Below are 16,726 nucleotides of genomic sequence, written 5' to 3' on the forward strand. Positions count from 1 at the left end.
TACTTGGTGGAATTAAATCTCACTGATCAGTGATCGGGTTGATTGTTTTTGTCCTGATAGTTTGTTTTTCATTAAAACAATTACCACTCGATGCTCAGACACAGCTTCCTTTCATTCTCTCTACAAATAACCTTGTCAGGGTACTCACTCGCAAGGTCTGGTTTCCTGCGCAGAAAGGAACAAAAAGCCAAAGACGACAAACATGTTTTTATTGAAGACCCAATTCTACTAACGATTTCCAGTTTAACAACCAGGCGTCAAACAACTGTTGTACTCCAGCTTCTCACAGGTGAGTTAAACATCCCAGGTGCAACTGGCAGTGGCAAGCAGGAAGGGCCACCTCTAAAACACAAGGCATAATTGGCACACATACACATGAGTGAGAGCGATGGAGAAAGGAAATTGAGTCATCAGAACCACAACAATAGCAGAAAACTTGCTGAGCACCAGTTCAGCTCACTGGGATGAGCAGGTGACCATATGCCTCTCAGTTTTAAGAAAGGCTAGTGACCCCTGTTATAGAGTCTGACAGCTGCAGGGATTATATACAAATATTCAACTGGGGGTTAGGGTTTAACCAGGTCTAAAAAAATTTTTAAAAGAAGGCTTTATAAGATAGACCTTCTGAGTATCACTACAAAGATTACCAACAGTGGTCCTCATACCACAGTTTGATATCAGCAAACACTGAGAGCATACATTGATATGACACCACAGCCATGCTATCATTCAAACACTGATAACAGCATAAATCGAATTAAATCGGGACTTGATGAGACCTTTCGAGTATCACTAGAAATATTATAAACAGTCGTCTCCATACCACAGTTTGCTATCAGTAAACACTGATAGCAAACCACATCCATGTTAGCAGTGTATAAACAGATGGTTTAGCATATATTAGCAAAGGTATCAATAAAGGACTACTGTATTAAACACTTTTACTAACCTCAAGCAGATGGACAGGCGCTCTGCAGGTGGGATTGAGCGCCTGTAGTTGTTGTCTAGGCGGGCGATGCTTGGACCGCCGTGGGACAGCAGCTCCTCAAACTGGGCCAGGGAAAGACAGTGGTATCGCTGAAAGTGGCCGTCATCCAGGCGCAGCTCCTGGAGCAAGTGGTGAAACTCACCAAACTGCTCACGCTTCTGGAGGACTTGATGGACCCAGGTACGGCGAGGACGTCCTTTACGCCGCTGCTCTGCTCTCCACAGTAAATAGAAAAGGGAGACTCTCTATTCAAACGCTAGATCAACAGCTGCCATCTTGCAAACATACCATCTGGCACTACTTCCTCCAACATTTCCACAAGTAATTCGCGTTGGACAAACGTTGAGGTGCGAATGTGCACGCGTCAAGCTGGCACGTTTTGGTCGTGTCTGTCGCGTTCGGTGTGAACACACCGTAATGACAGAATGGCAGCTGTTTTTTATGAGCGGAAGTTTTAATTCAGTTCAATTCAATTTTATTTATACTGCTCCAAATCAAAACAAGTCACCTAGAGGCACTTTATATTGTAAGGTAGACCCTACAATAATCAAAAATAAACTGCTGACAGGTGTCAGGTTTAGCTTTCAGTTTATTTTGAACAGGTCCATAATCTTTAATGTTCAGGTAAGTACAGGTGAGACAGGTTTGCCAGCAACAGCACAGATGAAAGATAAAATCTCCTGAGTGGTTTCCAGTATTATCATGTAGTTTTAACCTGTTTACACTTCCTAATGAGACAAAAAGCGAAAGATTCATCAGGTCAAAGACATCTAAGTACATCAGACAGCGAAGCATTTTCTCCCCAATCGGCTTGACAGTGATGAATCGTGTTTCATGTGTAAACTGAGCCAATGAGGAGGCTTCCAGCTACCTGACATTCAGGTGTAAATAGAAACAACATGAATCAACATGAAGTGAGAGGTTTTAGAGAGAACATGAAATATAAATTGATGTTCTCGGGCAGAACGTCAGTTCTTTAGAATAAACTAACAAAAGGTTAAAGATATAAACCTTGACAGCTACCACGTGATCACTTTTCTGCCCACTGGAACAACACCCTCAGAGGAGGGGCAACTTTCGAGTTGTTCTGACACAGTGTTGTCATGGATACAAGTGTTTCCCTTCATGTTTAATTCAGTCCTTCGTATTTATATTGTATGACCTTCACAGCGTCAGCGTGCATGTGACCTATGGTGAACAACACTGTCTGAACTATAATTACCTGTAATCTTGAAGATAATCTACGAATAATACATTAAACTGTGAGAAGGAGTAATAGTGTCTGTAACTGTAACCTTGTTAGTTTGGACTCATTGCAAGGTGTAAGGCTCACTGTGCTGCTGTCAGTTCTTTTCTGATCTGTTCATCATATACTCATCCTTTTAATGATGTGTTGTATATATTCACATTAATTGTAGATCTATGTAAACCCTGCGTATGAACATTTAGGCAGTGCTGGTGGTGGCGGTGGAGTTGGCAGTCTGTTGCTCCATCTCTGAGCTTCCTACCACCATTTCTCTCAGCCCTTTGCTGAAGTGAAGATTTGCTCCGATCACGATGAAACCCTGCAGAGATGGAACAGCTCCTGTCAGCCAGGGGGCAGCACTGAGTTTATTTCTGCATAAATCTGACTTTAAAAAAAAGAAAGCCTAAAACAAATAAAATGATAATACAAGACTTTATTATAAAAAATGTGTGACGCCCACAAGTGTATGGTCACAATTGTAATTTTTTTGTAAATTGTTTTTTTTGATGGTGGTATTTAGGGATGGGTATCGTTTAGGTTTTATCCGATACCGGTGCCAAATCGGTACTTTTGAAACGGTGCCGGTGCTCAAACGGTGCTCAAACCGGTGCTTAAAGAATGGAGAACACAAAATTGGTCCAAAAACCTCTCATGTTCAGCTGTTTTTTGTAAAAAGATAACAATGTTAGCCTTTTCTGCAGCTATGGGGCATATATGGTATCACTCTTGGCTGGAAGCAGTGCTTAAACAATGGGAAAAACACAAACTTTGTCCTAAACCTCTCATGTTTAGCTGTTTTCCACTTTTTCTTTGGTCATTTTAGCCTTTTTGGCCAGGGTGAAGGGAGCATCTGCCATCAAACAAGAAGACAGCCGCATGTAGCTATGATGATGTTTGCTAGTTCACTTTACATGCATGCATACAACAAGTGCACTCATGGGTCAAAATGTTCACCAGTACTGAATATCCAGTGACATGGGAACAGTAAAATAATTCTATTTAACCTCAGACACACACAGCTAGATGCTCTTCGGGGTCAGTCGGCTCACTGAAATGATTTATCTGCCACCTCGGTTGTGGTCCCAACTCGAGAACAAGAGCTCAAACTGCCCGACTGACATCCTGAAATATGACCGAAAACTCCTGGATCAATCCAGGACATTCTGTTGCCTATTCCGAGGAATCGGATGACCCAGATTCTCTGTTTCTTCCTTTTGTTTCTTAGCAACATCAGGATCATCATCACTTCACGTGTACTCTGTGTTTGTCAGTGCATTTTTGGGGACAAATTTTCCATAAAAGCACTTTCGATGTGCATCTATTTACACAACAGGTTTGCATTCAAAATATTTGAAAATTTATTCAATTTTTTTTGTAATCCACTCAATGTGTTACAACTAATCAAAATCAATTTTATGTTTTATTTTCATAAATATGAAAAAAGTCTAAAACTCCTCAAATAGTCGAGGGGTAAAATCACACTCACGTTATGATATTCAACCACCTCCTCAATGAAATCCACCCCATCAGCCAGCGGGATCCGAACGCCTCTCTTTGTCCAGTCTAAGAGAGCACACACAAACAGAGCGACACTGTCACGGTGTGTTCAGGGTCTGTGAGTTTTTTGATTGATGAATTAGGTTCTTACTGTTGATCAGTGGAACTACAGACATCTGCAGCATCGTCTTTAGAGGAGCCTGCAGAGGAATCAACTGCAGACACACAGAGAGGTTTTAGGGTGTATACGCTTCATGTTTTGGTCAGAACGTGTAAAAATCAGGGAGAAAGTGTTTGTTCTGTAGTTTTGTGTCTTGTGGAGATCAGAGAAATATTTTTACTGCTATTGTTCATGGTCATCATCATTATCATTGCATTAATAACATAATCTACAGCATTGATATTGCATTCAGATGTTTAAATATATTGGCACCCAATCAGCCTTTATTACAGGAGCAGTTATAACCCCTTTAAACTGTTGAGTTAAATCTATAATCTTAAATGCTTTTGAATGCTTTTCATAATCTTAAATGTTTATATGCAGATTATATTGCATTATAAAAGAAAGGCCTAACTCTGAGTACACTCTGTGCCAAAGTAGACAGGAAGCGCAGGCTTTTGCAGAGCGTGCTTGTGAAAGTGAAACTAAAGCAGAGTCTAAGTGTAAGTTACTTTGAAGAGCAGTTTGGATGGGGCTATTTGAATAACCAGGTTATTCATTGTTATCTTTTATTCTTTTATATTCTTTTATTAAGTTTTAAGTAGTATCATTTGATTAAAACATTTATTCGATATATTACACATATAGTTTCAGTTGTGTACGTGCTGGCCTTCTGTCTGGTGGAAAGGTTACAAGGTTTAGCTGGTGAGGTGAAACTGAGTGCATTTCAGGTTGACACAAACACACACCCACACACACACAGTAGATGGACTCATTTATAGGTGAAAGTTCTCCACCATTTGACCTTAGAACTGAAGAAGCTTCTCGGATGAGAAGTGAAACGTCTTCAAGCAACTTAAAGAAGTCCAGATGCTTTTCTTTGCAAGCTCCTTTGACTACGATGACCTGGATGACTGAGAACCTTCACAGACATAGGTGAAAGTTTAATTATATTTTGCTTGTGACCAGGGTTTTAATAGTTTTGCAGTTTTCATTAGTTTTTATTTTAATTCAGTTTTGATTTCAGATTTTCAATTTTATCTCAGTTTTAATTAGTTTTTACCAATTGTTTGCTAGTTTAGTTTAGTTTTTATTTTTTTGAAAATCCTTAGTTTCAGTTTAGTTTTGATTAGTTTCAGTTATAGTTTTAGTTGTGTTTGCAATAATTAAGTGTAACAAAATCCCAGTTTCATCATGTCAGTCATGCTCTTCTGCTCATCCTTGGGTAGGTTGCTATTCCAGCTACCTGCACCCTGGACAGGTCGCCTGTCTGTCGCAGGGCTAACACGCAGAGACAGACAACTCACATTCCCACCTATGGGTTCTTTAAATAAATAAAGGCAGATGAACAACCACTGATACCAGGCAACTAAATGTATATCTTGGCCCCAATGAGACTATTAACTCTTGCAGCACCGGGTGTTCATAATTTTGGTTCAAGTGAATTGATAAACTTTTTGAAGCCAATTGACTCACACAGTTGTGTAGATGTCCTCGTCCTGTTGTCTCGGGATGCATCACACTGCCTTGCCTGGGGTTAGCTTCTGTTTCTGGGGATGAGGGTCGAGTGTGCTCCCTTACCTTCTCAAGGTAAGCTAGGTTAGCCTTCTTGTGTGAGCTTTTCAAGCGCACTTTAAGGTTTGTGGGATTTTTTTCCCTTTAGAAATGTCCCTCATAATTTGTCTCTTTCCACTACAAGACACTTGCTTTATCCAAAACACAGTCATATTCAAAGTAATCCCAAATTGGACTCTGGCGCTTTCTCCCGACTTTTCCTGACATGATTCTGGCGTGGACGGAGCAGCAACACAGACGACTCGACTAACGTGCTGCCACCTGCTGGCGTAATGAGACACAGCAAGAGAAAAATCTGGAAACGAAACTTTATTTTCACCCAGGACACGCACACATCAATGAAACTAAACACATTTTTGCTATAAATTCAGTTAATTTTAGTTAGTTTTGTGAATACTCATTACAGTTTTAGTTAGTTTTCCTTTTTTTGTTTTTATTTTTATTTCCGTTAACGAAAATGTTTTTCACTTCTAGTTTTCGTTATTTCGTTAGTTTTCGTTAACGATAATAACCTTGCTTGTGACTGCAAAATTGTGCCTGCATGAGTGACAGTTTCTTGCAGAATGTGTGCCTGATGTTCCAGACCAAAAGCGAGCGTCCGGCAGCGACAGGAAGACACCTGGCATGGAGACGAGGCGATGTTGTTTTTTCAAACTGTGTTAAAAGTCATTGTGGTTTTGAAACTTATGCATGTGATGACGCATGAGGGGGCGTTATAAATTTCCCTGATGATATAAAACAACTGATTGTGTATTGTTCGAGAGAGATCGATGCTGCGTACAGTGTTCATCTCTCCACGCGTGTGTTCATTAAAATCATCGTTTGACTTAACCCGGCCGGACCAGTGTTGTTATTTTGGATTTCCTCCTATATCCCTCCTCAATATTTGAACCCTTAACAGTCTCCTTGCTGTCTCATTGAACCAATTACTGTAAGATGAAAACAAACTTACCGCCAGAGACTCGAGAGCTGACTGGTTGGAGAAGATCTTAAACCTGAAAGGTGAAAAAAAAGTCGATAAATAATCAATAATCAAGTTGTGCTATAAAATGGTGGATCATTACGAAGCCAGTTTTAACCAACATGGCGATGGTGTTGGTGATGAGTTCGTTCTGTTGGAGAACCGGTGTGAGAGCATAATGTGGTGGGTTAGAGTTTTTCATTCCTGTAGAAGGTGAGCGATGACAGGTGTAGTCCGTGGTGTCAGGGGTGTGTGTGGATGAGAGGAAGAGAGGACCCAAACGCAGGAATAGCAGGTAGGTGAAGATTGGTGATTTATTGTAGACAATGGAGAAATGAACAGACCATGAGATGGCTGACTGCCTGGACGACTGAAAGACTGGCTGAATGGCTGACTGAGCATAGGGCACACACAGGAACGACAACATCAATGACAAGACAATGACCAGGTTGAAACTGAGGGCTTAAATACACCGGCTGAATAGTGACTGATTGGAGACTGGTGAGTGAACAGCTGAACACAGAGTCCAGAATGAATCAGTCCTGGTGGGTGGCCGTGTGGCCAGGGGTGGCATTGGAGTCGATCTTGTGGGCGGCCACGTGGCCAGCAGTGACGCTGGAGTCGATCTGGCGGAAGGCGGCGGCGGCCACTCAGCAAGTCCAGAGGCTGGCTGCGAGGAAGACAGCGGTGGCCACTCCGCAGGTGTGGAGGCTGGCCGCGAAGAAGACGGCGGCCTGGTGGCCGGTAATGGCGAGGAAGGTCAGTCAGCGGCCTGGAAGGTGGCCACCGATGCCAAACCCAATGTGGACAAGGCGGTGGCAATCGCTTGATCAGGCGGTGTGGAAACCTCTGGCTGAGGAGAGAGAGAGAGCTCACAGCTGGCTCTGGGTGCTGTGACTGCAGATTGGGGAACAGAGCTAAAAACGGACTGGGAGACTGACTTGGAAGCTGAACAGCAGGAGACTGGACTGCAGACTGGAGGACAGGAGACTGAGCTACAGGTGACTGAACTGAGGATGGGGACAGTGCTGCAGCCTGAGACAATAAACCGGGAACATGAGATGGAAACAGATCTGCTAATTTACTAAGGGAGTGAGCTAGGGCCTGAAAACCTGGATGAGGATGTGGATGAGGTGGTGAACAGGCAGGTCAACATGCTAGCTCTTCCAATCCATCCTCCAGAGCGCGAGGGCAATGCCTGGAGAGCCTCAGCTGAATCTCAAGGGACGTCAGGTTAGATCCTGGTCTCCGAGGGCTGCCCAGAGCCAGGCGAAACCCCTCGAAGATGTGCTGTCTTTCAATTCAATTCAATTCAATTTTATTTATATAGCACCAAATCACAACAAAAGTCGCCTCAAGGTGCTTCATAGGTACAGAGAAAAACCCAACAATCATATGACCCCCTATGAGCAAGCACTTTGGCGACAGTGGGAAGGAAAAACTCCCTTTTAACAGGAAGAAACCTCCAGCAGAACCAGGCTCAGGGAGGGGCGGGGCCATCTGCTGCGACCGATTGGGGTGAGAGAAGGAAAACAGGATAAAGACATGCTGTGGAAGAGAGACAGAGATTAATAACAGATATGATTCAGTGCAGAGAGGTCTGTTAATACATAGTGAGTGAGAAAGGTGACTGGAAAGGAAAAATCCCCCAGCAGCCTACGTCTATTGCAGCATAACTAAGGGAGGATTCAGGGTCACCTGGTCCAGCCCTAACTATATGCTTTAGCAAAAAGGAAAGTTTGAAGTCTAATCTTGAAAGTAGAGATAGTGTCTGTCTCCTGAATCCAAACTGGAAGCTGGTTCCACAGAAGAGGGGCCTGAAAACTGAAGGCTCTGCCTCCCATTCTACTTTTAAATACTCTAGGAACAACAAGTAGGCCTGCAGAGCGAGAGCGAAGTGCTCTAATAGGGTGATATGGTACTACAAGGTCATTAAGATAAGATGGGGTCTGATTATTTAAGACCTTGTATGTGAGGAGCAGGATTTTGAATTCTGGATTTAACAGGAAGCCAAAACAGGAGAAATCTGCTCTCTCTTTCTAGTCCCTGTCTGGACTTTTGCGGCAGCATTTTGGATTAGCTGAAGGCTTTTCAGGGAGTTTTTAGGACTTCCTGATAATAATGAATTACAGTCGTCCAGCCTGGAAGTAATAAATGCATGAACTAGTTTTTCAGCGTCACTCTGAGACAGGATATTTCTAACTTTAGAGATGTTGCACAAATGGAAGAAAGCAGTCTTACATATTTGTTTAATATGTGCGTTGAAGGACATGTCCTGGTCAAACATGACTCCAAGGTTCCTCACAGTGTTACTGGAGGGCGAGGTAATGCCATCCAGAGTAAGAGTCTGCTTAGATACCATATTTCTAAGGTTTTCAGGGCCGAGTACAATAACTTCAGTTTGATCTGAATTAAGAAGCAGAAAGTTAGCGGCCATCCAGGTCTTTATGTCTTTAAGACATTCCTGCAGTTTAACTCATTGGTGTGTGTTATCTGGCTTCATGGACAGATAGAGCTGGGTGTCATCTGCATAGCAGTGAAAATGTATGCTATGTCTTCTAATGATGCTGCCTAAGGGAAGCATGTATAATGTAAACAGAATTGGTCCTAGCACTGAACCCTGTGGAACTCCATAATTAACCTCAGTGTGTGAAGAGGACTCTCCATTTACATGAACAAACTGGAGTCTATTAGATAGATATGATACAAACCACTGCAGCGCAGTCCCTGTAATACCTACAGCATGTTCTAATCGCTCTAATAGGATATTATGGTCGACAGTATCGAACGCTGCACTGAGGTCTAGCAGGACAAGCACAGAGATGAGTCCACTGTCAGAGGCCATAAGAAGATCATTTGTAACCTTCACTAAAGCTGTTTCTGTGCTGTGATGAGCTCTGAAACCTGACTGAAACTCTTCAAATAAGCCATTCCTCTGCAGATGATCTGTTAGCTGTTTGACAACTACTCTTTCAAGGATGTTTGATATAAAGGAAGGTTGGAGATTGGCCTATAATTAGCTAAGACTGCTGGGTCTAGAGATGCTTTTTGAGTAAAGGTTTAACTACAGCCAGCTTGAAGGCCTGTGGTACATAGCTGATCATTAGAGATAGGTTGATCATATTTAAGATCGAAGCATTAATTAATGACAGGACTTCTTTGAGCAGTTTTGTAGGAATGGGGTCTAAAAGACACGTTGATGGTTTGGAGGAAGTAATTATTGAAGTTAACTCAGAAAGATCAATTGGAGAAAAAGAGTCTAATTTAACATCAATGGTACTAAGAGTAGCTGTAGATAATATTACATCTGTGGGATGATTATTGGTCATTTTTTCTCTAATGATAAAAATTTTATTTGTGAAGAAGTTCATGAAGTCATTACTGGTTAACGTTAAAGGGATGGTTGGCTCAACAGAGCTCTGACTGTTTGTCAGCCTGGCTACAGAGCTGAAGAGAAACCTGGGGTTGTTCTTATTTTCTTCAATCAGTGATGAATAGTAAGATGTTCTGGCTTTGCGGAGGGCTTTCTTATAAAGCAGCAAACTATTTCTCCAGGCTAAATGATGATCCTCTAAATTTGTGACACACCATTTCCTCTCCAGCTTACGAGTCATCTGCTTTAGGCTACGTGTTTGAGAATTATACCACGGAGTCAGGTACTTCTGATTAGAGACCTTAGTTTTCACAGGAACTACAGTATCCAGAGTCGTACGTAGTGAGGAGGTAAAATTATTAACAATTATTAATAACAGTTTCCTCTGGAACTTCTCCACCCAAAGGGAAAGCACTGCCTCCTGCTACTTGAAAAGGTCCGAGTCCGCTGGGTCACAAACATGTCTTCGTGGCACAGGTCTTGTCATTCTGTCAGGGGTGTGTGTAGGACTCGCAGGTAGGTGGAGACTGGTGAGTGAACAGCTGAAGATAATTGAACTAACACACAGGGAAAGGCTGGCACAAAGAACAGGGAGTGAAAACAGAGAATAAACCGGACATGAGACAAACTGAAAACTCTGAGTCAACGACCCAGGAACCCTGTCACGTGGGCAGTGGACGTCATCAATGAAATGCTTGTAGAAGCCACTCCCACACCATATCACATCAGACAGAACTCATCGCCATGGTAACCCAGAAATGGAAAGAGTACGCCGTCTCAAACTCAGGAGAGTCTACTCCAAGCACAACATCCCAGTGTACTTCAGACCCAGCCACACACTCAGACACAAACTTCACAACGTGGTGTAGCTGTGCAGTGTACCGAGGAGTGCTCAGACCTCTACACTGGAGACACCAAATAACCACCTCATAAATACATGGCACAAATACAAGAGCCACCTCGGGACAAGACTCGGCTGTTCATCTGCAACTAAAGTTCAAAGGTCACTCTTTAGAGGATGACAAAGCTCATATGGATCTGAGCTGCTCACATCACATGGACGTCATCATAAAAGCAGCGAGCACTTCCTTCTGCGCCGGCTGAAGAGGTTTGGAGGTTTGTACTCTGGACCCCACAATACTTACCAGCTTCTATCAATGCACCATTAAGAGTATTCTGTCTGGCTGCATCACAACCTGGTACGGCAGGAATGCTCTGTAAACAAAGATCTATGGAGGAGGTCAGATGATCCCACCATAAAATAATAATAACATTTTATTTACATTTTTTATATAGCACCTTTCTAGACAGAATCACAAAGTGCTGAGATAGCAATGGTGTCACATGAGAATACTTGGAGGATTTTGTCAACAGCGTAGCTGCAGCGTTTTGGAAAACCTGCAGACGATCCAGAGAACCTTTGCTTAGACACATAAAGAGTTACTATAGTCCAAGCGTGAGGAAATAAATGCATGTGTAGCTATCTCCAGTTCAGGGCGAGATAAAATAGGGCAAGGGCGTAGATTTGGCATGGACGGAAGGGACGTGTCCCCACCAATATCCAGCGATTATTGAATTGTCCCCACCAATAATTTGATCTCTTCGAGTAAAGAACAACAAGAAAAAAACGATCTGTCAGCGTCTCATTCACCCAGCGGAGCAGAAAGAGTTAAATTACGTTCTCTGCTGGAGTCCTACGTCATGTGACAAATATGGCCAATGTGATTGGCTGAGCCTTTCAGGGAACTGTTTAGTTTTAGCAGCGGCAAGCCTGCGCTGCGAGGAGGAGAGGAGGACGGCAGCAAAAAGGAAGAACCTGGATATAAGAAAGTGTTTTTCAAAGAAACCTGTAAGTCACTTAAACTCAAGTTCACTCATATAATGTGTCCGTCACAATAACGTTATAGGCTATGCTAGGACATACATGCCAACACTCCCGATTTTTCCGGGGAATCCCGAATTTCAGTGCCCCTCCCGAAAATCTCCCGGGGCGACCATTCTCCCCAATTTCTCCTGATTTTCCACCCGGACAACAAAACTGAAAACCATATCCCAGACTGGCCCAGCCAATTCCAGTTTCCAACAATGGCTACTAGTACTGCAGCTACTTAGTTTTAATATTACTCTTATTTCTCTTTCTGGGTCGCAAAATAAACTTTTAACACATTTTCAGGCGAGAATGTAGCTGTGTGTCAAATAACTTAAACATGTTATTGTTTGGCCTTTTTCAGTGCTTTAGTTGTGTTTTATTTGTTGGTGAGTAAATCGTTTTGGCTGAGATTAAAGTTATTAGATTAAATAAAACTTTATCCCTCGGGAGGATTCCTCCGGGTTTTCACACAGCTGTGTGAGAACTCCGGTTATATTTTAGACAGCAAGGAGCAGACGGCAGGTGACGTAATTCTGAAGGCTAGACCGTCCAATTTCACATTTCCGGTCTACCTGGCTTCCGGAGGACCCGGCCCACTTAGACCACAAAGGCCGGGTCCTCAGGTGGACGCAGCCTCTGAATTTGGACACCCCCGGCCTGTTTCCGGTCAGACAATAATAACGGTGATATTTAACTTATTTTATCCGATAAATAAACACTGTAAGATTCAAGTTTTTTGTATATATATGTACATGTATACCCCCCCCCCCCCCCCCCCCCAGCCCCTTTGAATGTCTCCCTAAAAAATCCAGTTTTTTAGATAATATAAAATCATTCAACAAGAATGATTTATTAGACAGAGATCGAGCGTTAAAAAGCGCCATATTCAGTAGAAGCCTCTGTATTTGCGGAGGCTCGAGTTAAAGGAAACTCAGGGTTTGAACCATCACGCTCGTAGAATCCGCTCACCGTGGGAAGAAAAAGCCAGCCGGCAGAAGAGTCTGGATAAACCCTCCTCAGGCAGGCCGGTCTCAAAGAGCCGGGCCCAGCGTATCCAAACAGGGACGTGGAAAACAAGTCCCCCTCCATGGAGCTTCTCTGAGCTCAGGAGACAAGGCACGCTCGGCGTCGCTTACCAGCCGAACCCCACCGCCAGTAAAGCCTGAGCTTTACCTGAATACCTCCTCTTCTCCTTCTCCGTGGCGAAAATGCCCGACGAAGATCCAGCTGATGGAGGAGGGTGGAAAATGCCGAAAGGAGGACGAAGAGACATTGTGAGGCATCATAGAGGATCGGATGGATAGCAAAGCCAGACGATCATACACCAAGGCAGCCAATACATCGTTAAAACTAATTGAGAACAGCAGAGCAGAAAAAAATTATACAAAAGTGGAGCGCGACAAACTGCACCCGGCAGCGGCAGAGCCAAACACAGGCGCCATCATACCAGAAGTTCTTCAACAGCTTCCAGAACATACTGGAAGTTCTATGCACAGCATAGCACCAGGTCTGAGCTGCCGGTCATCCAGGACCTCTACAGGCCCAGATGATCCTCTCTGCTCCCAGCCCACCCAGCCTAACACTCTTCACAGGACCAGATTCAGGGACAGTTTCTACCCACAGGCCATCAGGCTGCTGGACTGCAAAACAGGTCAGAGAGGTATAACAATCGAAAATGCACAACATGAGGAAAGATGAGGAGAACAAAGAACTCCCTCCAGGCTGAGCTCCAACAGGGAGATCCAACAGAAAAAAAACCCTTAGCACATGAATCATCACATCTCACAACATAGCAGACAGACGCTTCGGAGGCATTTGGAGGGGATGGGGGGGTGAGTGTAGGTCTGTGTCAGTGTACATGCGTATGTGTGTGTATGTGTGTGTGTTCCTCATTCAGCCGAGAGAAAGTGTCCCTTCTCCCGGTTAAGCAAAGTCAACAATCTTCAGTCGACGCGGGTGACCTTGAACGAGGAGGGAGAAAGTCACAACACAGTCAAAGGAGTTTGCAAAGAAAAGCGTCTGGACTTCTTTAAGTTGCTTGAAGACGTTTCACCTCTCATCCGAGAAGCTTCTTCAGTTCTAAGGTCAAATGGTGGAGAGTCCCAGATATAAACCTAGTGGGAGTTTCCCCCCACAGAGAGACAAAAGGACCCCCTGATGATCCTCTAATCGCCTGAGCCAAGGTGTGAAACTGGGCGTGGGTCCCAATCAGCCAGAGTTTCGGGTGTGTTCATTGTGAAACCTGGCCCCACCTTATCATGCGAATTCCTGAGGTCAGATGGCCCAGGATGTGAGTGGGCGTTAAGGCGTCTGGGAAGGGATCTCAAAACTGGATTAGGGTTAGGGTTACCCGTCTTCAAGCAACTTAAAGAAGTCCAGACGCTTTTCTTTGCAAGCTCCTTTGACTACGATGACCTGGATGACTGAGAACCTTCACAGACACGTGACAACACAGTCTTGTTATCTGAAGGAGAATTGTTATTCCCCTTAGCTTTTGCCTTGAGCATCCAGCTGGCGCCGGGGGCCGCATGAGATGAAGATGGCAGTTGTTTTGGTTAGTGCGAACAAACTGCATCCAATTTAAGAGTTGGTCTAATGTCCGTCACTGGTCACCAGGTCTCAATTCCCGTTGTTCTTCTTCAAGATGTTATGTTATGTTGTCTCGATCCTGGGTCTTATGACCCGGTGTTTTGAGTTTTAGTTTATTTTGATGTTTATAGTATGTGATTAAACTCATTAGCTTTTCTAGTTCATTTGTTTTTAGATTCCCTTTGTGTCTTCCAACCCCTGTGAAGTCTCCCTTGCCCTTCATGTGTTTCATGTCTGTCTTACGTTGTCAAGTTCATGTAGTCATGTCTGCGTCTCATTATGTTTCCTGTTTTATTTTGAAGGGGTCCTGTGTTCCTATGTTCAATGTTTTTAGTTTTACTTTCCCCTCGTGACGTCGTTATGTTCATGTGTGTCAGCTGTTTCCCCATGTGTTTCCATTTCCCTCATTATCCTCCTGTGTGTATTTAGTCTGTGTGTCTTCAACCCTAACCCAGCAGGTGGATGAGGGAAGGAGAGGCAGGAGGAGGAGAGACCCGAGGCGGCCGCCGGTCTGAGTGTCAGGTGAACTCCAGGTAAGAAGTTATGACCTGCAGTCTATCTGGGTCAGATATAAACCAAGTTTAGGTGGAGTTTATTTTCGTTATGCTGACTTTTTACCGTCAGTTGAGTTATTGTAACTGTATTGTAGCTAGCATGACGGAGTTTCTATACAGCTGGGTGGGTAATTGATGTTACTGATAATGAACTTTATTTTATTCATAAGGTCAGTTAGTAGAGTTGCCAACTGTCCCATAAAAAACGGAATCATCCCGTATTCAGTGAAAATATTACGTGTTTCTTATTGAGGTGAAAAGGAACACAAAGCTGCAGTTTTTCTGCGTCGTTACGCTGCACAGCTGCCTCTTCTCCTCTCATTCTCCCCCCCTCCTTCTCCTGTTGCTCCTTCAATCATGAAACTGATCAATGATCAGCTGATCGTCTCTCTTGTTTATTTATCGCCCACTTTGCACCAGAAAGAGGAAACCAGCAGATGTCGCGCTAAACAACAGCAGCACGTTTGATCAGCTGTTGTTAGAATTTATTTAATATTAATTTCTAGTATCAGCTGATGTTTGCTGGAGCCACAGCTGTAAAGCTGCTGGTCATGATGTCGGTTTGGATATGTGGTGAGAGGGAAACATGAGGATGAAACCAGGAGATGTCCTTACTGGATCATCAGAGCTGAACAGGTGATGGAGAAACAGGTTTACCTTTTAGGTGACATGGATGAGTTGAAGTTATGAACTGTTTCTGAGAGACAAATAACACCAGGATCCTTTTCTAAGTAGCTGACAGCTGGTAACTGTGCAGGGGCGTGTCTAGCAAAGTGTTGCCAGAGGGCAGGTAGGGCATTAACAGGGAGAGGGGGGCACAAGGAAATACTTTTCTTTCTTATTTTCAGTTAAAATGTCTCGCTTTTATTTTTTTTATTTTTTTTTATTAAACAATATTTTTTATTGCTTTTTGCAACAGCATATAAAGGTTTGTTTTCACAGTAATATGCCGCAGTAATAAGAACACCACCCCCACACACACACCTCCCATCCCTGCTCTCTCCCAAACCTACATCAAATAAAAACACATGAAATATGCATACATTAGTACAGTATGAAATGTTTCGCTTTTAATAAATAATTATCTGAATCTAACAACCAAAGTTTTTATCTGATGTAAAATGTATAGAAATCATACATATACCAACAAGACTGTACATCACTGTCACCACAGCGTCTGTTTTCATTCAAAGGCTTTATGGCTTTAATACCTGGGGGGCCGGTCTCTAGTCAAAATGCCCGGGCTGATGTTTTGTCCCAGTCCAGCCCTGGGCACGACACGCAGTGAATTAATCTCAGAAGGTGCATTAAAAAAATAAATGGCCGCACCAGTGGTGCACATCGCAAATTAGCTCACATAGACACATTAGTTGTGCCGCTTCTTAATGACAGTATCTTAGCTAACAACCCCAACTACCAGATTCAACTTGTAATTAGCTAAAAATAACTTAGCCTACCAGTGAGAGGGATGTTGCTAGCTGGCAGTTTTTTTCAAGCGATGTTTAAATTTCCACATTCTGACACTTTAAATTCTTCAGCAGCTGTCCGCTCAGCGCAGCATCAGCACCACGGAAAAACACGGATACATCCGTACTCGAGACAGAATTCACAATGTGTTTTCAGGACTTTCAGGCGTATGGACCAATATTTTCTTTTCTGATCAAACCAGAAAGCTTTAAAGAGCAGCTGGGTTTGTCTCACATTAACTGGCTGAGTTAATGCCAGTTAATGCGACATTGAAATGCAGTTGATTGAACAGAAAAGCTCGACTCTGTGGGGTCAAAGTTTGCAGAACTACGAACACAGCTGGAATCCACAGCTGTGCGTGTTCATGGAGCTGCATGTTCACCTGCTGGACATCACTGCCTGACAAGTTTAACTGTCTTCTGAACATTGCAGAGGCCTTATTGACA

At 43.3% G+C, this 16,726-nt stretch overlaps 1 protein-coding gene across 3 annotated transcripts in view; it reads right to left on the reverse strand.

Annotated features, from left to right (window-relative positions):
- Positions 1 to 1,559: 1,559 nt before the first annotated feature.
- pltp (phospholipid transfer protein) overlaps positions 1,560 to 16,726 on the reverse strand; it is a 33,804-nt gene continuing 18,637 nt past the window's right edge. For 2 of the 3 annotated variants that reach the window (XM_080891146.1, XM_080891147.1), the window contains exons 12-15: positions 6,419 to 6,461; positions 3,883 to 3,946; positions 3,721 to 3,797; positions 2,413 to 2,553 (exon numbers count right to left, since the gene is read on the reverse strand). In XM_080891146.1, coding sequence (XP_080747272.1) covers positions 2,434 to 2,553; positions 3,721 to 3,797; positions 3,883 to 3,946; positions 6,419 to 6,461 — 304 coding nt within the window. In that variant the 3' untranslated portion in view covers positions 2,413 to 2,433. Of the gene's footprint in view, positions 2,554 to 3,720; positions 3,798 to 3,882; positions 3,947 to 6,418; positions 6,462 to 16,726 lie in introns of all 3 variants that reach the window. The other variant, XM_080891145.1, reaches the window with a different exon arrangement.

The sequence above is a fragment of the Rhamphochromis sp. 'chilingali' genome (genome assembly GCF_963969265.1).
Source record: "Rhamphochromis sp. 'chilingali' genome assembly, chromosome: 9".
Lineage (NCBI taxonomy): Eukaryota > Metazoa > Chordata > Actinopteri > Cichliformes > Cichlidae > Rhamphochromis > Rhamphochromis sp. 'chilingali'.